Here is a 25,542-nt window from a genome sequence, read left to right on the forward strand (position 1 = left end):
GGGGCTGCTCTACCTGACTCAGTCTGTAACATGGCTGACTTAAACACAAGAGAAACGGGTTCAAACCCGGGTCAAAACTAAACATTTTGTGAAGCACCCCACCCACAAGATTATTTGTGTATGTGCCGGAGCCCTGGAGCACCCACGTAGTCGACACGCATGCTAAGACATATAATTACTATTATTTAATATTTAAATGACTTTAATATAAACTTTATGTACGAAATTTTGTATGTAAACAAATGTGTTTTTTAGTGCGACAAATTATCTATATGTATAAAAATGAAAGTGACTATATTTGTAACTTAACAACTGTTGAACCACCAGACTGATCTCGAATAAAATTTACAACATACTTTCTAGATGAGGTTCGGGCCTGAGATGGATTTTACCATTTCACTTTGAAGGTGCAACTTGGAAGAAGGAAGTGTGGATATATATTGAAAATTACCGATCCTAGTGTCGTACCCATAGTCTTCTGTGTTGCTAAGGTGAACAGCGACATTTCCAATGAAGCTTAAATTCAAATTCAGCACTGTAACTTGGGGGAAGGATAGGAGAGATATATAAAATGATCGAAAATGACCTATATTAGTGTCGAATCCATAATTTTCGGGGTTGCTGAGATGAACAGTAACACTTTCGATGCTGTTTAAATAAAACTTCAGGCCCGCAACTTACGGAAGGTGGAAGGGTATATATAATGATTGAAAATAGCCGATATCAATGTCGAATCCATAGGTTTTCGGGGTTGCTGAGGTGAACAATGCCATTTTCGATGTCGTTTAAATCCAAATTTATACCTTCAAATTGGGGGAAGGGGGAGATATATAAAAATGAATCAAAATGATCTATGCTAGTGTGAATCCATAGTTCTCAGGGCCGCTGAGATGAACGGTGACATTTCCGATGCAGTTTAAATCCAAATTCAACGCCAAAATTTTAAGGTGGGGGAAAGTAGTGATGTATAAAAAATGATCGAAAATGACAGATGGACTATTATTGTCGAATCCATAGTTTTCGCGGTAGATGAAATGAACAGTGACACTTCTAATGCCGTTTAAATCCAAATTCAGCGCCGTGAAATAGGGGCAGGGGAGATATATATGTGGGTCATTCTATTTAGAAAGGGGCTTTTGAGGGTTTGAAAAACGAAATTTTCACACTGTTTAATATCACTATTTTCTTTATTTTTCTGTTCGCTATAATGACTTACATTAACATCAATACAGCGGTTCATCACGAGAACCAATATTTTGAGAAATATTGGTAAATTTGAAAAATGCTCTGAACGGTGGTGACAGCTAACAGAACTGAGGTGACAGCTAATTGAATGGAGAAGACTTTATACCAGCATGGATGTGACATCACATGAACGAAGGTGGCAAGACCATTTCTTTCTAATTGAAAAGTAAAAATTTGTAACGAATTTCGAAAAAAGTAGTATTACATAATAATAAGGAATAGATAACATACCAATCGAATTCATTAAAAATATAGGAGACAAGGGAAAGGAAGAATTGTTCCGACTATGCAATGAAATATATGAAACAGGAGAATGGCCAAAAGACTTTCTGAAAACGATCATGATACCGATGGCTAAGAAATCGAACCCAAAGAGATGTGAGGATTATAGAACTATTAGTCTCATATCTCATGCAGCTAAAATTCTGCTCCGAATACTGAACAGAATGTTATATGAAAGAACAAATAAAGAAGTTGAGGAGGAGCAGTTCGGGTTCAGAAGAGGCAAGGGCACAAGAGATGCAATTGGATTATTAAGGGCGATCGGTGAAAGATTTATAGAAAAAGGGAAAGAGGTGTATGTTATATTTATTGATCTAGAAAAGGCTTTTGACTGCGTGAATTGGGAATTGTTGTTGGGAATACTAACGAAGATAGGGTTGGAATGGAAAGACAAAAGACTCATAAGAAACTTATACATGAACCAACAAGTGAGTGTTAGGATAGGGGATGAACTGACGGAAGAGAGTGCAATTGGAAGGGGAGTTCGACAAGGATGCTGCCTCTCGCCAACACTATTTAATTTCTATCTAAAAGAGATAGTGAAAAAGAGCCTACATGATGATGATGGCATTTCGGTAGGAGGTAGAATGATTAGATGCATAAGATTTGCAGACGACATGGCGCTTGTTGCAGAATCTGAAAAGAAAATCAATAAAATGTTAGAGAAAGTGAGAAAGGGCTTTGAAGAATATGGGATGAAAATAAATGTTAGAAAGGCAAAAACCATGGCGATTGGAACGAAGGGGTCTGTGTCAAATATAAAAGCAGGAGGGGAGAAAATAGAACAAGTGAATAGTTTTTGATATCTGGGTAGTATTCTTAGTAATAACATGAAGTGTGAACGTGAAATAAAAGCAAGGATAGGAATGGTGAAAGAAGCCTTTAGGAGGAAGAAAAGTCTGTTTTGTGGGACCTTGAATAAAGAGTTGAGAAAAGACTCATAAAATGCTTCGTGTGGAGTGTTGTACTGTATGGGGCAGAAACGTGGACATTACGTAAAGGTGATGGAAATCGACTGGAAGCCTTCGAAATGTGGGTGTGGAGAAAAATGGAAAGAATTAGTTGGGTCGAGCGGAAAACGAATGAGAGAGTGTTAGAAGTGGTGGGTGAGAAAAGAACACTTTTAGATATTATTAGGAAGAGGAAGAGAAACTGGTTGGGACATTGCCTAAGAAGAGATTGTATCATGAGGGACGTCCTAGAGGGTATGGTGGCGGGAAAGAGAGGGAGGGGGCGAAGGAGACTACAATTAATGGATGATATAAAAACAGAAAGATCATACGCGAAGACGAAGAAGTTAGCGGAGGACCGTGGAGCATGGAAGCTTCTCAGCGTGGGTAAGTGACCTGCCAATAAAGGCAGAATACCTATGATGATGATGACATAATATAACATTAGTATTACACATGTGCATAAATGATTGCCAATGTCCAGAACGCAATCGTTGACATCAGCATTCAAATGAAGTACAGTATTTTGTAAGAAGAAATACGATGTGCGCATTAAAAATATAGCTAGTTAAGAGGCCTCATTGTGACAAAATTAAACTTCTGCTAATTTTACAGATTTTGTGTAATATTTTCAAAATGGATAAAATTACTCAAAAAGTGGAAACTCATTGTACTAGACAATATTATTTTGCATGAAATACCGTTATCACGACTCACCTATGTACTTTCGTTTTGCAGCCATTATTTAACGTGAAAATAAAATGTTCGCAAAGCGAAAGCAGATAGGCGAGTCGTGATAACGGTATCTCATGCAAAATGCTCTTGTCTAATATACTGCTTTCCCACTTTTCGATTAATTTTATCTATTTTGAAAATATTACAGATCACATCCCCTCCGTGCACGCATAATCAATGGAGGTGACATTACTTTATACTCACGGAGGTGACAAATTCCGCCATTATGGCACGATTAAGATATACCCCTAAGGTTAAATTCTGTTTACCCTTATTTTCAGCATTAATTCTGAACAAGTAACATTATGATTCAACTAATTAAATTATCATCTATAAATACCTTCTTATAATTTCGAACGGAGTTGACAGCTTGTGTTGAACCAAATTATAACAAGTGCGATTTCAGGCTTATAAAGGGGAACAATTAACACCAACAACTTATCTCGCTTAACTGGCGCTTTCCTTGGAAAGTTCCATTAACTAACAAGTCCTGAGACTACGACAAAAATAAAGTTGAGAAATATGGCGGACATACATGTTTTTAAAATGCATTCACGACCCTCATCTGGGTCGTGAAGGATGGGTAGGAAGAGATATATAAAAATTACTGACAATGGCTTGTATTAGTGTCAAATCCATAGTTTTCGGGGTCGCTGAGATGAGCAGTGATATTTCCGATGCCGTTTAAATCAAAATTCATCCCCGCAACTTGGGAGCCGGAAGATCTATAAATATGATCGAAAATGACCGATATTAGTGTGGAATCCATAGTTTTTGGGGTCGCTGAAATGAACAGTAACACTTCCGATGCCGTTTAAATCGAAATTCATCCTCGTAACTTGGGGGCGGGGGAAAGGGGAGAAATATATATAAAAGTGATCGAAAATGACCGATATTAGTGTCGAATCCATGGTTTGAGGGCCGTGAGATGAACATTAACAATTCCAATGCTGTTTTAATCCAAATTCAGCGCCGCAGCTTTGGGGAAGGAGAAGGGGTGGATATATAAAAATGATCGAAAATGGCCGATATTAATGTCGAAACCATAGTTTTCGGGGTGGCTAAGATGAACAGTGACACTTCCAATGCCGCTTAAATACAAATTCAGCCCCTATTATCGTAAAGTGGGAGGGTGACATGTAAAAGTAATTGAAAATGACTAATACTAGCGTCGAATTTATAGTTTTTGGGATCCCTAAGTTTATTGGTGATAGTTTTATTGTTCTTTATACCCAAAATGAAACGTATTCTCTCCGTGCTAAGAACAGGTATTCTGCTAGTCTTTAATAATAACGAACGGAAGTTTCACATGTTAATTCTTTAATATATTTGTCGCTGCTCAAATTTACAGACTTGTGGGGTGTATGTGTGTATATGTAAATAAGATCATGTCTCTTTTAGAGTTGTTCGAAAAATATACAAATAATAAAGAGGAATTTTTATCAGGAATCAGACAACTAAAAAGAAAAATTAAGAGCTGTCGCTTTAAGTATTTTTCCTGCTAGCGAAATACGCTGTACATATGCTGCAGACACGTTGCAGCAAATAAGATTAGCATCAGGCGAAAAATTAGTTTTTAAATGATATTTTCCGGGTTTTGCCAATATTTCCAAACAGAAGATTTTTTTCTAATGGGTTAAAAATTTGCAGAAATTTTACAAAGCACAAGGAAGATAAAAATCTCCATAAAAATATATATTTGATTTTAACATACTGGTATCAACTAAAATGATTCTGGTCCTGTTATTTTAACACTTCCCTGCCATAAAACGGTAACTTTATAAGATTGCATAAGATAGTTAAATGCGTCTATAATTATTAATCTAACTAGAATTATATTTTAGTAGCTTTTGTAGCCATAACCCCATTCTATCACGGTGGTAACTTTAAACAAGTAGTGCAAATATATTTGTTGCCATAAAATATCCCTACTCTAATACAAGAAACATAAGTACTTATTTATCTTAACTGTAAACTAGTAAATATAGAAGTTTCATTTTAAAAGCATAATGTAGTAAAATATTCGATAATTTCAATTTTTTTCAATTTTTCCGCTTTTTCCAAGCTCGGGAAAAAACGGTAAAAAGATGTTTTTTACACAAAATTTCCAGTTTTTTTCCAGGCCTTTACAACACTAGTCAGGACGTGATTCCTGCCCCCGAGATAAAAACGAAAAGTACAGACCAACTCGGGTGTAGAAATGCTCCGGAACCATGGCCACCCGAAAATTTTCGGAAAAATACAAAAACAGGCAAAACACAATGTTGGATCGAAATCGGGTAAACAAGAGAATGACCATTATTTTTTATCGTAGATTTCATTATTTTACAATTAGAAGTAGTGCAGTGGCGGTCCAAAGGCAACACCCAAAGAAACTGGAATACTCATTCGAGTATTTTATCAAACTTTGAATAAGGAATATGAACACCAATCAAACACAAGATTTCAACAATCAAAAGTAATAGTTCATCGTTCAAGTTAGCAGAACACTTAGAATTCGAAATTAAGATAGATATACATGTGATTAATCTATTTTGTCTCAATACAGATTAAACTCTCGGAAGAAGATTTAAAATGAAAAGAAGTATTTAGCCTATCACAGTTATAATGGTGACGGATGATAAAGGAACAGTTTCCTGTCCAAGTTAAGTGTTTGAAAATGGAAAAAAATAACTTTGATCCACATTAGGTGATAACGATTGTGCATAAGACAGTCAGGCGGCAAAAATCATTATGATGAACGAGAGTACAAGGGATTCATCACATGACAACAGTAATTCCCATGAGGGTCGGATCCAGTATTTTCTGAGGGGAGTGCACCATAACTACAAAAGTAACCAGTTTCATTGAAGCTCTTCATAGTGACATGCGACAATATTCTTTACACCTGACAACGCTGATACATAGAACAGAGGGGGGAGTATTTTAAAGAGGGTCGCAAGTGTTATGCAGGAAAAAATGTTCTTCTCCCTTCCTGGATTAAGTTTCTTCCATGCTTGACAAATGTTATATTGCTTTGCTTCGTGAAACCTTTTCCTTGAACATTCAAAAATTGACTCAAACTATTGTTTTTGCAAAACTCCTCTTTCTTCTAAGCTCCAAACGAAAACATGGCAGCAGAAAGTTTCGGCAGGCCTTGCTATTTTCACTGAGCTTCTTATTTTAGTTAGTGTATACTTACAACAAACGGGGTGTATGTGCATCGTGCACCCCCTAAATCCGACCCTGATTGCCACAAATTATGCTAATACAATTTGGGCGAAAGTATGCTACATTAAAAGATTTTCTCCTCGTAATACGTAATTCCATGGACTATAATAATTCCGAGCACAGAAGCAATGAAACTCGACGAAAATCAAGCTGTTCCGTGTGTTGCACAATGATACAAAGAAATACAGTTATAAAACCACCGATTTATACAAAGTAGGATACCTGTGAAATACTCAGAGATACCTTGTACAGTATTTGTGCAATGCAGTATGTGTACACGAAACAGCTGTGAAGAATGACAGTTCACAGTCTATTGTCCACCGTTGACCACATTGCAAAGATGAAATCGTCGAAACAAATTTTTCCGCGTGCGGTCAAACACACCTGGAATTTCGGTGCACACCATTGCAGCTATATTAACTCGGGCAACAAGTTCTTCGACTGTCATGGTTAGTGTTGCATACAAATGGCTTGCTGCAAGGGGCAAAAATCAAGGGGTGTGAGGTAAGATAAACGAGATTATCATAATACAGGTTCTTTTCTCCCAATCCAACGATCTAGGAATGTTTCATTTAGGTGGGTCTGCGTATTCCTGTCAGAATGTGTAGGTGCAATCTCTGCTGCTGATCGTTCACTAAAGTTGCATATGGATTTTTAGCCCTACACATGGCTGTTGTAAGTTTCAGGACGGTCTCTGATCATTCCCAGTACGCTGTCTTCAAATTCAACTGTCAACATGTGCGATTTCAATTAGTGGAAATTGAAGAGACCCTATCTCTTGAAGGCAAATATGGAGACGTAGAAAAATACAGAGAAAGTAGTTTCCTTTGAGGGCGATGGTCGCGATATAAACGCTTCGCCTCTGGACTATTTCCCATTGCCTCTCCATAAAGAGGTGCATATCTGCCAGCTCGTGGACAGGGTAATCTGCCATTGCATAGGCACGTACAAATTAACACGATCAATCTTACTTAAACACCAACGTCTACACTTTTACATGACCATGAATACCTAAACACATCCCTCTACCGTTGAACTCAATACTTTCTATCCTGTAATATAGCAATTCCACACGTAACACCAGAGCATTGCACTATGTAATCACTCACAAGTTGCGTAGACGCCTACTACAACACAGCCACGCTAATTGACGCCATTCCTCAACAAAACTCCAAGACAGCCTTGTGCGAGTCACTCGCAATTGTCACACAAGGGAAGATAGTTCCGTAGTATGCGACCAGAGCATCATACCCTTAGTGGAAGTACTATGAGCTACGTACGGGCTGCTACGTATACGCTAAAGTGCCACAATTCTCTTTCCTCCGTGTGCATCAGAACGTCGAAGAAAAGGTTTTCCTAATTTGTTTGGATGTAATTCTAACGATCTTTCTTTTGGAAAATCTCTCCAGTAGTGAAAAAATCAAAATATAAGTGGGTTACACTAAGGCGCTATTTTTGTATATTCACAATAGCAATGTAGTTTTTCGTAGCTCAGGGGCAAGGGGCGGTTTGCCAACTCCAAGATAGGGAAAAGGCTCCTCGAAAGTATCCTGTAAGAAGATTCACCTAACGGATAAATCAAATACGCTGTCGCAGCGCAGTTGCTTGTACCTTTATACAATGTGTACATCTCGCATTTCATCCATTTTTGTTGCTTTTTTGCACAGAACTACCATATTCCACAGAATTACATATTACAAGGAGAAAATCCTTTAACGTAGCTTACTTTCGCTCAATATGTATTCACTCAATATTTGGGAATCCCTGTGTCATGTGGAGAATTCCTTGTACTCTCGTTCATTACATATGATCCTTACATTTTGAACACTACATGTTATGTTTCTTTACATGCCGCCTGATTCTCCTATGCTTAGTCGTTTTAAACCGAACATAGATCAAAATTATTTTTTCCATTTTTACACTCGTTACTTGGACAGAAAGCCGTTCATATATCATTCGTCACTATTTGCCTAGAAGATATAACTGTGATACGTTAAAGACTTCTTTTCATTTAAATTCTTCTTCCGAGAGTTTATTCTGTATTGAGACAAAATAGCGTGTATCTATCTTTATTTCGAATTCTAAGTGTTCTTCTAACTTGAACGATGAACTATTATTTTTGATTGTTGAAATCTTGTACTTGATTGTTGTTCATTTTCTTCATTCAACGTTTGATAAAATACTCGAAGGCATGCTCCAGTTTCTTTGGGAGTTACCCTTGCGCCGCCAATGCACTATATCCGATTGTACACCAATGAAATCTACGACTAAAAATAATGGAAAATCTCTTATTTACCCGACTTCGATCCGACGTTTTGTTCTTGAGTTATAGCTTGTTTTTATATTTTTTCGAAAAAAATTCGGAAACGGGGCAGTAACGTAAATAGCTAAACTGTGAAGACGTCTTTACTAGAAAAACATTTTTTTAGTTTTTGTAATAAATATTTGCCAAACAAAATGAAGTTAAATATATAAATCAATATTGGTATATTTTAGAAATACAAAATACGCACTGATTATTCGAACACTGCTCTAAAACACACACGAACAACCAAATTTGTAAATAAAGAGCTTAGAAAACTTGAATTGTTTAAACTGCGGTATATCGATTGCGCTTAGCTTCTAAAACCTTTTGGCAATAAATGAGTAGCAGCACCAAAAACTCCTATTTTATCATACCAAATAAACCTACATGTTAATTGCTTTAGTGGCTTTATACATTTTTTTTTGAAAAGTGATTGTACTTTTTACCTGTTCTCTGCCAATAGCAACTATACGAATTTATAATACAAAAGTGGTATAAATAATAATAATAATAATAATAATAATAATAATAATAATAATAATAATAATAATAATAATAATAATAATAATAATAATAATAATAATAATAAATATCTATAATGTTATATTTCGCAGGCCGCCTTGTATAAGGGCGCACTGTACATTTCACAGGTGCTTTACCAACAGCCACTAGCTATAAGAATTTACTGTACAAAACCGGTATACAAACGAACAACTAAAACACTTATCTGTAATAATGTGATGTTTCGCAAAGCGCACTGTACCCTTCACGGGTTCTTTATCAACAATAACAATATGTATTTATTGTACAGAACTGTGCTATACAGAAAAATAAATAAAACCGTTCATCTTTGATGTGGTTTCGCAAGGGCGCCTTACGTAAAGGGCGCACTGTAGTTATCACGGGTTCTTTACCAATAACAGCTGTAAGAATTTATTATAAAAAATATACACCTTTATTTATAATTTGATGTCTCGGAGGGCGCACCGGAATATGTCCCGGTGGGCCAGCATGGGCCTGGGCCCAACCCCTGTTTCAACTTGCACATATCTGGGCTAACGTCACTGAAATACAGCGTTTTCTCATTAAAGAACATCAGTAAATAAAGAAGCAAACCTAAACTGAAAATCATGAATTATTGCGTTAAACATCAGACAATACTTTTCACTCTACTGAAATTAGCCATGCTAATAGAAATAAAGGACAGTAAGCTGCAATATTAAAATGTGTTATTTCAAAACACAGTATATTATACACGGCAATATTTGCCTCTCTCCCATAAATCAAATCCTGCCAGCTCTACGTTTAAATTTAATGCAATTCTCAGCGTTGGTTTCTGTACTAAACATAACATCTAAGGACATCGATTAAATATTTACACTACATACTTTAATGCCTAAATGAAATTCTTAAGATTCCGGCTGCGTTTGCTGAAGAGCAATAGAAAGAAAAAGAGAATAGAAGAGATATCTCCATCTGACGTCAACGAATAGTACAGAGGAAACCGTCAAATCTTTTTTTCCTGTTGATCATCTTAACAATACAACAATGATACGCGTACAACAAAAGTATACGTAAGAAGGAGAAGAAAACAACAAAGATAGGAAGAAGAAGAATAAAATGTAAAGGAAGATGTGGCAACAATACCTGAAAACAGAACTCCTCTTGAAACTGTGGATTTCTCGTCTTTTTCTTCAACTTGCTCTGCAACTGGCGTCTTTCATCTGGAAGCAAGCACAGTCTGAAAGGAAAATCAGAAAGGATTAAAGGACTGGAGATGTGAAGAACCTATACAAAATGTGTTATTTGAAGCATGTAATTCGAATAAACAAGACAGTTTAACATTTCTCGAAAGGAAATATCTTTTTTTCTTTTTCTAAAAAAGTCATACAATTACAAATACTATTATAGTAAAAGAAATAGATACAGAATCAGAAGGTTTTACAAACTAAAGGTACTTCCATTTGTTTAATTTCACTTATCCTAAAGGTAACAAATATATAAACAACTTCTGGCTCTATATTACTTTTATTTACTAGCTGAAATACCCGGTCTCCGCTCAGAAAATATATAATTAACGATTGATGTGTTAAGGGAGGTATGGGCTTATGGAAGATACTTGAATACTATATTAGATTATGTGTGAATGGTATTATATATGAATGGTATATAAGGTTACTCCAGTATAGTACATTATCTAAAACATTTTTGTATACACTGTAAGCAAATAATTCCGCTTCTGCATCAAAAATCATAAGTGCATAGTAAACTTTCTTACACTTTTTTCGAGGGCTCTACTGAATGACAACATGGTCACTCAGAGATAAAGATAACTCGGTAAGCAAAGTTCTCTAAAGCGCATGCGCATAACACAAAGAGGCTGAGAGAGTGATTGTATATTATTCATATCACTCATATATCACTTGTATATCACTCATTTTCTTAAATATATGAGTGAATTATTCCTAAATTTCGATTTTCAGCATTTATTAATTAGTTTATGAATAACTTTAATTGAATGATACAGTTCAAAATGAAAATGAAAAATGAAATGAATTTTTTGAGCTTTACGTCCCACGGTTATGTCGGTTAGGCTAAAGGAGACGGTGATGATGAGAAATGAATGAAATGGTGGAATGAAGAAAGTGGGAAGAATCACAATCTACTTCTGCACTAGTATGTATTTTCAGGTAACAAAATTTAATAATTAATACTGATTTCCAACTTACAGAGCACTCATTAGTCTGCTTTCTATACATAGAGAATTTTGTTGCTAACAATGAAGTATGAAAAATCTCATATATGTTGCCAATCGCGATGAATATTCCCCTTATTCCTTTCCGATAAATTAATGTTAAAAAATCCCACATAATGGGATTTTTCCCACGGGTAGGCATCATTGCCATTTCTATGACAGATCGGATTGATACTTCACAATGCCAGTATAGCTGATAACCCATAATATCGAGGCAGCAAAAATTAAATTCGTCCTTCGTCGAAATTGTCGCTTCGCAGAGTTTGTTATTCTTACATATGATGTTTACTTTCCAGTATCACTAGAGCAATCATGATTTTCGGTAAAAATCTGATGTTTTAGTCTTCAAAATTCTCAATTTCAAGAAGACTAAATCACGGACTATCAGACTACACTACACGTCAGCCTGGTAAGAACTGACTTGAAGACGAAGAAGTGATATTGATAGGAGGGAATAACAATGAAGTCATCAAATCAGTAATTAAAGACGAAATAGCTGCCAATCATGGAACATCATATCAAAAGCCTATACCATTCAGTAACTGTACTAACCAATCAGAACGAATTACAAATTAAAAGGAATTTCGGATGATGGAAAACAAAAGTAGCAGATTCCAAGACTTTGAATAATTTCGAAGAATATCAAATCCAAAATTTATGAAAATGATTTGATGACTTTATAACATTTCAAAGAATGAAATAACTATAGAAGAGCTCGAATAATGCCGGAAATAAATAAACATGAAAGGTTTGAGTAACTATTAGGGTCTATGTAACGAATATAGGTTAAAAAGCGTATTTATCTGAAAATAACAAATTTTACCTTGCTTAAGTCACATTTCTTTAAATACAAATTATAGAAATTTATATTTTACATAATGTTGCGAAAAAAGCTTAAAACATAACTTTACAACAAGACAAGCATTAATCTGGGTGTCACAAATTAATTATCATAAGTATTCTGCCATTATTGGTAGTTCACTTACCGCAAGTGAGATCTGATAAATTTCCATGCACCATAGTTTCAGCTAACCTCTTCATCTTCACGTACGATTTTTCTCTTTTGATACCGCCCATCAACTGTAGCCTCCTTCGCCCCTACCTCTCTTTCCTGCCACCACACCTTCTAGCACGTCCCCCATAATACAGTTCTTTCTCAGCCAATGCATTTTTCTCAACTCTTATTCAAGGATCCACAAATATAGACCTTTCTTACGTTTATACTTGATTTTATTTCAGTTCACACTTTGTATAATCAGTCATCACTTACAATACTACACTGGTACTGAAACTTTATGAATTCTCTACTCTCTTAATTCTATATTTGACACTGACCGCTTCGTTTGTATTGCCATGGCTTTTGTATTTCTAACATTTATCTTCATCCCGTATTCTTCACAGCCTTTCCTTAAGTTTTCTTAACATCTTACAGATTTTCTTTTTAGATTCCACATCTAGAGCAATGTCATCTGCAAATCGTATACACCTAATCATTTTATCTTCTACCTAAAATCATCTTCATTATAGGTTCTTTTTCAGTGTCTCTTCTAATGATCCCAAAATATGATACTGTAGGCCCTATATCGAAAATATATGTCAAGATAAATATAATTTGTTCTTCACTAGAAAGCATTGTATTAATTTATTATGGAAACATGGCCATTTGTGTCCATTAGCTCCATGAAGTATACCTGCATTTTGTTGGAAAGGTGGTAGCCCTACCTATAAAATCAATGGTTGCAAGATCAAAGGCACATGCACACATTCCAGTGCGCTTCCTGCTACTAAATATTACGTACTTCAATATCTAGAAAATACTGATAATAACATATTTAAAATATCTTCTTTTTTATATATATATATATTAATCGATTTAACTTTATTGGTGTTATATGCCGTTAATTTATTTTCAAACATAATAAACAATAACTAAAACATAAATTCTGTTTTAATTATTGCATTATATTCCGAATATACGGAGTTGAAAACGTTATTCAGGCACACTTGCAATTAAGTAAGACAACAATGATTGGCCTTTAAGGTTCAATGAAGAGTTAAAAATATACTTCCAACATTTTATTAGGATCACGCAAGTGAGGTATTAAGATCACACAGTAAGTGACATAAGATTCTGTTGATTGTTCGTCTGTCCCTCAGTTCATTACTACGGACGATAAATCTTGAAGAGATTCGAATTTTCAAATTCGTTTCTTGCAATAAATAGTACAGCGATTACTTCGTTAATGAAGTCTATTCGTTAACAGCGTAACGGGTAACGGTGACTAATGGTGTCTATCTATAGCCCATATCCCATACATGTAAGCGATTTTTTTTAATTTTCAATGAATTTAAAAAGTTCCTTGCTGAATCCCCTATGTATGTGTATGTGTGTGTGTTATTTGTGTTATTGTTATCTTAAACAAGTGATGGAATTTTTCGCGTCACTCTTGCAGTTCCCGAGATAAGTTCCGATTTCGGAAGATTTAATAAGGAGCCATATCTCGGGAACCGTAAGTCATAGAGAGATGCCATTTTGCGAATTTTTAAAATTTGAGCATGTGTCTTTGTAAAACAACGTATGATAGAACGTTTCACCAGAATTCTTAAACAAAATAGGTGGAAAAATTAGTAATCAAGGAAATTATAAATGGAGATATATACACCGTATTTCATGAATTGTTTAATGAGTATAATAATAAAGTACTAGATCAATTGGTAAAGCCTGTAGAAATTAATAAGAAAAATTAATTCTTTTTAAGTTCGTTCTGGCAATGTTCTTCGAGCATTCTCAACTGGTTTATTTTGCAATAGATAGCTGGAGCAATTATCTCAGCCAAGTTCGTTAATATATTGAATCCGTTAACAAGTAACGGTGTTACCGTTCGTTACTACACACAAAAGCAACTAAACGAAAACGAAAGTTTTATTTCTGCATTTCTGTAAAAAGGTACTAGAATTTACAGATATCGCCACTAGATGGTAGCAAAGTATTCGAGCGGTTGACATCTGCCGGACGAAATTGAAACTTCTAACGCGTGATCCTTTATCCTGTCTTCCAGAGTTTATTAATACTTCCTTTTCTTGTGAAAATAAATATATACGACAACCACGCTCGTATTTGTTTCTTCTCCCCATGCTATTCTTTGTATTTTGTCAAACAATCATTCCCCTGCCATCTTTTCGTCACTGCCCACAAACGGTGATATCATTCAAATAATTTAACAATTGCTTCTATAATTAGTATAGTAAGTTCATTCAGTATTATTATTATTTAAACATGAAGGCCTACTATATAACTGCAGGAGTTAGAGCAAATCGTAATCGTTATGGATATATATATATATATATATATATATATATATATATATATATATATATATATATATATATATATATATATACAGTGTTTCAAAACAACACCGACAACGTTTGGGAGGTGATTCCTGACACCAAGATAAAACAGAAAGTATAGACAACTTGGGTGCACAAATGCTTCCTTTCAGAGTTATAGGCTGCCGAAAACATGAAAAGAAGAACTTTGAAGGCCGATAGCTCCAAAACTATGGAACCTACAGTAGCCGTGTCAAGACTTCACTTAGGAACTAGTATGTGCCCTATCCAAAAATCCATGTTTCAAAATCCTGCAGTACTCACAACAATTTTTGTAGACAGAGTTGGTGAGTACTTCAAGTCCTATGCCTATAGCCAAACTTCCTCTATGAAAATTGTTGCGTGAGTACCTTAGGATTCTGAAATATTGATTTTTGGATAGGGCGCATATTAGTTCCTAAGTGAAGTCTTCACCCGACTACGTTTGGTCCCATAGTTTCTGAGCTATGAACCTTTAAAGTTCATCTTTGGATCAAAAGATCCAATGTATTTCAGGCAAAAGTGTTCTTGTAGGCCTTATATCTCGAGAACTACATATAGTGTAGCCAAACCAAAACTAATAATTTACTCAGTATGATGTGCTTATTTCGTGAAAAATATGAAAACTCGATTTAGTTACCGTTCAAAAATTTTGTGGCCCCTGATCCAAAATATTCAATTTCATTGAATCAATCATTTTCTTGTACGCCTTATGTCTGGAGAACTATATATACTGTAGCCTAGTGCTCTCAACGGGTCGGGTCGGGTCGGGTTGAAGGCCGACCCGACCCGACCCGTGACCCTACCCGATGACCCTACCCGACCCGACTGACCCGAACCGTGATCCGATCTGATTGACCTGACCCGATAACCCGACCCGAGCTGACCCGGTTGACCCGACCCGACAACCCGACCCGAATAACCCGACCCGACAACCCGACCCGAGCTGACCCGATTGACCCGAACCGACAACCCGACCCGAGCTGACCCGATTGACCCGACCCGACAACCCGACCCGAGCTCACCCGACTGACCCGACCCGACAACCCGACCTGAGTAGCCTGACCCGACAACCCGACCCGAACTGACCCGACTGACCCGACCCGTTTGAGAGCACTATGGTCACGACACTGGGTGAACGCCAAAATGCACGGACATTGGGAAACTAGTTTTAAAAGCATAATTTTAGAAAATAAAGCATAAAGCATAATTTAAAATATATAGCACAATTCTTGGAAAATTCTCTTTAACTGAAAGTTTAACATACTGTGTTAATATTTTTAAAGCCAATATTTACAATGCAAAATCATTGAGAACATAACCATGCAACAATGAAAAGCTTATTTTCATTTCTGTAAACTTTTCGGTGTAATCCTTTGATGTGGAGAAAAGAAAGTAAAAGAAGAAATTTTTCCGACAACAATGAATAATATGCAAGAACTCCATACTATATTGTTACAGTGACGACGCCAGCTTTAAGTTCTTAGGGGGGCAAAGGAGGGGCAGATACATTTTCGGGGGCCGGCTATTTGCCATACCAAAAATGACATATTTATTACGTTTGACTTATTTTACATTACATTGTGTATTTCGTTGCTGTTTTTATGTTAGATCTATATGATTATAAATTAAACTTATTTCAAATAAAATTTGTAACTAACAAATAAGTAACGTCTGCACATGAAATATTTTTCAATGAAACTTTTGAAGCCTAAACATAAATTGAATTACTTTCGCGTATGCTACAAGTAACACATTCGTCTATATGCTACGTATCTCTCGCTCTCTCCCTCTCTCTCTCTCTCTCTCTCTCTCTCTCTCTCTCTCTCATATATATATATATATATATATATATATATATATATATATATATATATATATGTAGAGAGAGAGAGACAGACAGACAGACAGACAGAGAATTTACGAGGAGCTGCTGAAAATGTCGTAGTCCAATCCAGGAGTGTAGGTACTAGGTAGAAAAATGAAACCGTAGTTTAGAAAAACATATCTCTGTATGTGCAAATATAAATTTTCATATTAATAATGAAATTCTTATTGTTTCTCAGGCCTCTGAAGTGATTATGTGTGCCCAAACAGATAATTTCACGAACATCCAGATCCTTACTGTTATAACATTTTTGTTCCACCAAGGAAAGTCACCGAAGTAAATTAATTAGGAAATCAGTGAAACACCACGGGACTCTCCTCCGTTATATATAGTGGTGAAGAAGTAAGTGGCTTAGTATAAACGTAGCAATTTCTCAACAAATTATGCTTTACATCCAGGATGATTAAAAGCAATGACTCTTCCTGGAATCATGGATGCAATTTGTGACATTATTCTTGAAAATTGCAGCATTTCAGCCAGTGGTGGATATAGCCCGGGGCCGGAGGGCCTAGGCCACCCCAGTTTTTGTGTGACAAAAATAATTCAAGCTATTTATATTTATTATAGTCTGAGGTCTGCACCCCGCTTTCTCAGTTTTTACCTTCTCAGCAAAACTTGTGTCAGGGATTCTCGGCATTTCTTTGGAACTCGTCGGTAGCATAATTCAGAATGGCTTGGGTATGCGCAAGTTCTCGGCATAATGGGTTCCCAAAATATATGTCAGGAGAATAAAAGGGTAACGGCATTAAGAGAAGTATTCTTCCAATTTGACCGTAATGCTGATCAATTTCGCTGACGAATAGTAACCATAGATGAAATATGGTTGTACCACTATGATCCTGAAACGGAAGTTCAAGACACAGAAGTAGGTTGAGAAACTGTTTGGAACATTCTTCTGGTATAAGTATGGAGTGGTAGACTACCTCCTCAATGGTCAGATATTTAATCCAGAATCTCTACATTACTTACAAAACTGAAAGAAAAATTCAAAGTTCAACGCTGCGGAGAATGAAAAGATAGGAATTCTGTTCCTTCAGAAGAATACACCTGTCCATCAAGCCCCTGCGAACATAACTGACATTGCATAATCTAGGATTTCAATGTCTATATCATCATTCTTATTCCGCAGATTTAGGTCCGTCTAACTATTACGTGTACTTATTTCCCAAACTTAAATTACACTTGAAAGACGCCATTTTAGATTTGATAGGGGTAGTGCTACGAACAGTGGTGCGAGGAAATCTAGATTTTTTTTTTAACTTTTCTGCAAAAGCTGGAGCACTGTACAAGGTAGTATATTGGCTCTCGGGGGAAGAGAAGAAGAAGTAAAACTTCACCAATCCACGTGCACTCCTTCTGGGTTGGATTACGAATTTTTCAGCAGTTCCTAGTCAATATGGTAGACGTCACGTCAGTACTTTGAAACAAAATAAGTAAAGGAGCACTAGTATAAACCAATTACTAACTAAAGATCAGCACTCTGACAATACATTTTATTGGGAATCAATTTCATTCCATAATTTTATTATTATCATTTGCAGGAAGGGAAAACACAACTCTTTTTATCTCCTTCAAAAAATTAAGCTCTGGTAGTTGCAAACTAAGCTGTTATAAACACATCCTCTGAATATTGGAAGCCGAGAATAATGTTTCAGAAAAAAGAAGTTTTAAATAAAACAAAATATGAAACTGAAAACTTCAAACCTGGACAAATACAAACAAGTTACGTAACTGGTTTTACCTTTCTTTTGTTTCCAATCGAAGTTGATCCAATGAGAAGAAAACAAGTCGACCAAATCTACTATTGTTCGCTAGGCACAATTATTAAAAATCATAATAAAGAAGTATAACTAAAATTTACCTCAAAAGGGGCTAAATTAGAAAACAGAAATATGCGTGCATACCCAGACGCTCAAAGAAGAAAGCTTGAGGATTAATCTGCCACATAGTAAATTCATGGAAAGTAGACTACAATTTGTCAATGAGATTGGTTATGATACTGATATATAATACTACATGAAGAATGTTTAAAGATTGTACGAGTCTGGGGGGGGGGCAGTCTAGGTGGCAGTCAGGGGGGCAGAAGTAGCTACTAGGGGGGCACTCGCCCCCCTTGCCCCCTCTGGCGTCATCACTGTATTGTTATCTTTACTTTTTGAACTTAAGCACTTTCTGTACTTTTTGGTGGCATCTTTTACTTTCCCTTTCTGTATATATGTACCTGTAAGGCGCACACAAATGATAGAAAAAATGTATTCGAGCAAAGCACATCTCTTTACAATGAATTAAGTAGAAAGTTCATTAAATATGAGAGAAACTAGTTGCAAAAAAATATCAATAAATAGATCAAGATATTTAGAATATTTGATGTATAATAAATATACATTATACACGATTAATGTAAAATAATCATTGAAATTAACAATAAAGCATAATTTAAAAAAAGCATAATTAAACAAGAAATAAAGCATAATGTGGGTTGCTCTAACAATTAAGTTGTATGAAGACGAGAAGAAAACGAAAGCTGATTCCTTAACGAATTTCGTTGATCTTCTTTGTGTCTACAAAAACGCATTCCTAGAAACCTACAAGCTAGGTATCATCTCTGTGATTATATCAGTTTCTAGTGCTACATGTGAAAAGTCATTCTCTTCTTTGAAAAGATTAAAGACTTGTATACGCAAGTCAATGACTCATGATAGGTGGAAAAACTTAGTGTTACTTTATATTGAGAAGAAAATTGCTAAATCGTTAGATCTTTAACAAATTGTGGATATGTTTGCTGTTGCCCACACGAATAGAAAGATCCTCTTCAAGTAGAGGCATGAACCTATAAGTTATTTTCTTTACCTGTAAAAGTGTATTTGCTTACACTTAAGTCAACCAGCTACACATATTTTAAACGCCATGATTAAATAACTATTTACTTATATTAGAAATCAATTGCATTAATGAATCCTAGTTGTTTGAGGTACTAAATTCTTATATTTTCACTGTTTTCCAAAGAGTAAAATCATGAACAATAAAGATGGAAACATTCACCTTGAATACACACACACATACACACACACACACATACATACATATATATATATATATATATATATATATATATATATATATATAGAAAAAAAATATATATATATATTGGAGATGTCCCCCTCAAAATCCTCTTGGGCCCTTCATTGCCCCCCCCCCCTGAAAAAACTCTAGCTACGCTACTGGACACCATGCACCAGAGATGAATTCTCTACCACTGAGCCACAGCGGCCCTGCTTGGGCTTGGTCGTCCATATCCAATCTCTCTTTTGGCGTTGCTTAAACAACTTCTAGTTTTGTTCTAAATCCAGACTCCATATTGGCATAGATATTAATATTACAGTCGATTGGTAAAATCAATCTTCCACATTTAAAAATTAAAGTACACACAAGTAGAAAAATAAGCATTTATCATAAAAACACTAGCTGCAAGTGTTCAAAATAGATTTATGGTTTCTATAAAATCAATTGAAAATTGCTATTTTTAATTAGGCAGCTAGTAAAAAACAGCAGCTTTCGACTCCAGCCGAGTTTAAACTCAACCTAAACTCAGTTGACCAAAGTGAACTGACCCGACTGACCCGACCCGACAACCCGACCCGAGCTGACCCGATTAACCCGACCCGACAACCCGACTGACCCGACCCGATAACCCGACCCGAGTTGACCTGACTCGACCCGTTTGAGAGCACTACTGTAACCAAACCAAAACTAACAATTTACTCAGTATAATGTTCTTATTCCGGAAAAAATATGAAAACTCGATTTAGGAACCGTTCAAAAATTTTGTGGCCTCTGATCCAAAAAAATCAATATATTTCATTGAATCGAACATTTTCTTATACGCCTTATATGTGGAGAACTACATATAGTGTAGCAAAACCAAAACTAACAATTTATTCAGTATGATGTGTTTATTCCATTAAAAATACGAAAACTCAATTTAGGGGCCGTTCAAAAATTGTGTGGCCCATGATCCAAAAACTAATTCTTTGCCAAGATCGCAATCTTTTGATCTTTTTTTTTTTTTTTTTTTTGATCATTCCTAAAATTCTTGTTTCATGTTTTCAACAGGCTGTTACTCTGAAAAGAAACATTTGTTCACCCAGGTTGGTCTATACTTTTCGTCTTATCTTGATGTCAAGAATCACCTTCCAAACGTTGTCGGTGTTGTTTTGAAACACGCTATATATATATATATATATATATATATATATATATATATATATATATATATATTTGTAAATGATATGGCAGAACTCTAATACTGTTAAGTGTGTTGCAAGTTTCATAAGAACAAATTTCTCGTGCAAAGCCGTGCAATATCCCGCTTATATGCAAAATTTTATGTCAACTAAACCAACCTGTGTGACGGGCAAAAAGTAAAATTAACAAGAGCTTATTTCGTATCGGTTTGCGCTAGCATAAGGCAAAATTTGCCTTTCTGACAAGAAAAATAAACACATATTACAGAAAGGAATTGTGTCTGCACATGAGGAGAATTATACGTATTTCCGTTGACGACATTCTGAAGGAAATTGAAATGGAATGTCTCAACTGCAGCATGTCTTGCCACTTTAAAAGCTATAATAAGGTTGCCAAATGACCGGTATTTTTTGTCAACCTCAACTATATATTTCAACACTGAAAATACAATTACTCTTGATCTGTTTTAAGAATCATAAACAAGCGTCAGTACTTTTATATTTCAGAGTTGGCAACTCTAAACCTGGAAGGGAAAAACTATGTGCTATTTGGTCGTTACATATGATTTTTTTGAGTAATTGGAAGGATGACCAATTTAATTAACTACCGGTACTTCTATTTTAATTGATAAAAACTTTGCGTAATATTTGAAAGAATGTTAATTCTATATTAACGTTTTCAACTTCAATCATAATATTTCGTTTTTCTTTTCGGACATAAAGAAGTCATGGAGAAAAAGAAGGATCTACGAATCATTATGTTATACGAAGACAAGTTGAAACATAATGGTGAAGAAGGAAGCTCAATCATACGCTAGGCATTTGATAAGGGCACAGTAATCGTGCGCACCACTTAAGTTGGTTTGCGAAATACAAGAGCGGAGACATGGGCCTTGAAAATGAATCCATTAGAGGACCTCGATCTGTACTTAATCCTGAGGATTTGGAAGTAATTATCCAACGAAACTTAACAAATCAATTCGCAAAATTTCAGACCTTCCTCTTCTGTAACCTCTACTGTTACTGTGTTCTGTAGTTCGGCTGCTTGGAATTAAGTGAAAAATCTTGAAATATGGGTACCCTATAAATTGACAGATGCTCACAAAATGCATCACCAGAAAATCTGCAATTCTCTTAATGTAAGAAATCAAAGAGAGACTTCTTTTGCACCGAAGTGCCACTATGTTGAAAAATGGGTGCTTAACGATAAACGTAAAAAATCGCCACAATACTTGATGCTAAAGAAGTTCCTAAACAATGTCCAAAACCTGTACTCCATCCCAAGAAGATCATGCTGACAGTCGGTGGACAAGTGAGAGTGCTGTCCATTTTTGCTTTCCTCAGTCAGGTTAAAAAGCATGCGACCACAAAGATACTGCGATAGTATTGAAAAAATACCCCGGAAAGTGTGGTTAAAACAACCAGTAGGCAAGATCCTATCCTATTGTATAATAATACGAAAGTTCGTGTATCACAAATAACTATTAAAAAATGTCGTATTTGTGATGTGAAATTCTCTTTCATTCTTTATATTTTTTTGGATATTTCTCCTACTGATCTCCATCTTTGCAGCAGTTTTCAAGGTTTCCTTCGAAATAGACACATCAGAAAAGAGGAAGTTGTAAGAAAAAGGCATGAATTATTTCATTATTTCATTATTTCCATTTAAGTCAAAGAACGTTTTCCATAATGGAATTAAGGTTTTGGGGAACGATGGCAGAAGGTTAATAAAGCACAAAAATGCTATTTGAATAAATTTTAAATGTTTGATAAAAGTTATCGCTGTTTTTCTTCATACCATCAAGACCGCCGGCGTTTCATGTATATTAACTCAGTAGTATGTTCTCAAGAAAAATAGTACAGTTTTTTTTAAAGGTAGGCGTACTAGATCTAGAAGCAGAGAGACAATTTCAGCAATTAGTTTCGAGAACCTGAGATATTTTAACAAACGGCTCAATAGCAGCGCTCCGAAAAATAATGAATTACGTTGAATCTACTGCTCTGAGTGGCGGAATTCTTAGCATCTAACTGCTAGTGGTTGTCAACAATACTTCACAATACGATTCGTCACTTGTCGACAATACGAGAAGATAGAGGAGATGCAAGTACAAATGTGTTTTTCATGTTAAGAAAAAAAGTCTTCCTGCCATATGATCCATGCTATTGATTGTAGCTATAGTACATGGCAAGCAAACCGGCGTACACCTTGATCGCTGCTCTCATGTCGACCAATCCGGATGCAGCGACGTTGCCAGCGCAATGACCTTGAAGACTGCTTCGGCCGAAGCTAATACAAAAGGATGACACGTGACATTCCTAACCTAAAACAACAAACGAGAGTTGTAGAATATACTTTTCTAAGAAGATTTGTGAAACAACCATGTTTCTAGCTCCATTTGTACGTATTTTACAGCAGTTTTCTTTTCCTCTTTTTCCTCATTATGGTTATTGCTTCATTATGAAAATTGACTTTACCAATGAGAATTAGATAAAAAGAGGAATTTTATGAATAGCCTCTAATTTTAAACTACCGATTTGCAAGCATTAGAACAGACATAAGATCCAAATCTACTAAATGGAATTTACTACTGCAACTGTAAAGTGTGGTCAAAACTGTCTGGGTGTCCTCCTGGTACCATAAAATGTGGGAAACTGTTTGAGGACACTAACCTATTTTAAAATAACAATATTAGTATAAGCTTAGATTATAACATGGTTAGTAAACTTTGTATTGCGAAGCCTTGGATAACCACAAAATATTAAATGATGTGATTATATATGTGATTTGATTAATACTTTCCAAGTATATTGTAACGTTAAATAGTATTTCAATTGTTTATTATCATATTAAATCCACCTAACCATACTAATTTTAGAACTACATTAATGACATCTGTAAGGTCTCTAACAACACTTCTTGGTAGGCATCCAACACAAATGATCACATGGGGATCACTATTAATTAGGATAATTAATTTTCAAGAGTGCCAACGCTCTCCTGGCTCTAGTCACACTGGAATACCGATTCTCGTTAGATCAAGCAGTGCCGTATTTAAAGAGTACCTTTCCCAGCAGCAAAACAAAAAATTCCTTTCTGTGAACCAACTGAATGGTGTAAGGAGACCTAAATCTGATGTCGAAATTTGTTTCTGATTTCTTTTCGATCCTATGATCTTGGTGTCTGCTTGGCCGAGATTGTGAGTGTAGTTGATAACTTACCCTTCCAATACATGTATGGTCAACTCCACAGATTAATTTCTTGTACAAACTGCATATACGAGGTTTGATGAATAAATACTAGATTGTATATAACATGCCCATTATGTTATAAAAACTATCCTTCATATGCAATGCCATTAGATATCGCTTCCGTATTTGTCACTTGCGTGTACAGAATACGGATTGGTAAGTTATAATAATTTGAAATTTGAAATGTATATATTACAAAATGTTTGTTGTAAGGAGAATGGGTTTCTGTTTTATAGTATTTTGAAATTTGGAGTGTATGTGTTTGTAGAACCATAAAATGTTACAGAACAAACTCAGCACAAGCGGATGGAGTTTGGGATTTAAGGAGACAGATCAGAGGAAATGGTATTTAAAAAATGTGCAAATGACAAAAATCGTCAAAATATTTACTTTCCCAAATAGCAATACAAGCTCAAGTGTGTGGAATTCGCAAGAGAACTGTATTAAGGATTTGCAACAAAGTCAAGAATTCACTTGGAGAAAATTCATTATTTGAGTCGTCAAGGAAGCACATTAAAAGAAATAAAACAGTGACGAATCTTGATTTTCAGAAAGACATTGTTCGTAGAAGCGTGCTTCAGTTTTATGACAAAGGCGACCTTTTTCTCTGAAAAAAAAAAAAAAAAAAGATTTTAAGGGATAAAATATCTTACTCGGATTCATAACATAATACGCTGAGGGTTCTTAAAAACTTTTTTTCGCTACCGTAACACTAAGGACAGCTGGAAGTTCTTCATGGGGCATGGGAATGTAGTGGCATCAAGGACGACATCCTTCAGAGAAATGCATAAAATCAGGATATCTGGTGACACGGGTCCCATCTTTTATTTCGACGAAACATGGAAGTGTGAATATCACACCTGGCAGTAGGGGAAAGACGTTTGGTATCGGACAGCGGGCGGTATTGGACAAAAGCAGCTTTCGTCATTTTCCGCTTAAGGTGGCACCTGTCAATCATACAGTGAGTTAATCGGAATGAACTAGCCAAGCCCACGTCATAGTGGATTTTCCGATGAATGATGTGTCTCGTGCTTCGAGGTTTTTGTATTTTTGCGAGTGATCAAGTGCACGGAGATAGATTTGTGTGGCTGAAACTTAACACAAAATAACTGTATTGATATATTATTGCTATTACAGCATTTATTAAGGTGTATATAATATAATTTAAACGTATAGTTTCATTCGTGTTGTTAGAAGCCGGTAGATAGCTATTCATAATTTGCAAGTCGTTCGGCTGATATCGGACAAAGCAGAATCGGGTGGTATCGGATGAAATACTGATAAATAAACTTGACGTTTTTTAAAGGTTT

General features: G+C 35.6%; 1 protein-coding gene across 1 annotated transcript in view; it reads right to left on the reverse strand.

Annotated features, from left to right (window-relative positions):
* LOC145686439 (synaptotagmin-15-like) overlaps positions 1-25,542 on the reverse strand; it is a 440,558-nt gene that overhangs the window by 236,309 nt on the left and 178,707 nt on the right. Inside the window, exon 3 of the mRNA XM_081759741.1 lies at positions 10,375-10,468. Within this exon, the coding sequence (XP_081615867.1) occupies positions 10,375-10,468 (94 nt within the window). The remainder of the gene's footprint in view (positions 1-10,374; positions 10,469-25,542) is intronic.

This window comes from Thermobia domestica, chromosome 5 (assembly GCF_964235325.1).
Source record: "Thermobia domestica chromosome 5, izTheDome1.hap1.1, whole genome shotgun sequence".
Lineage (NCBI taxonomy): Eukaryota > Metazoa > Arthropoda > Insecta > Zygentoma > Lepismatidae > Thermobia > Thermobia domestica.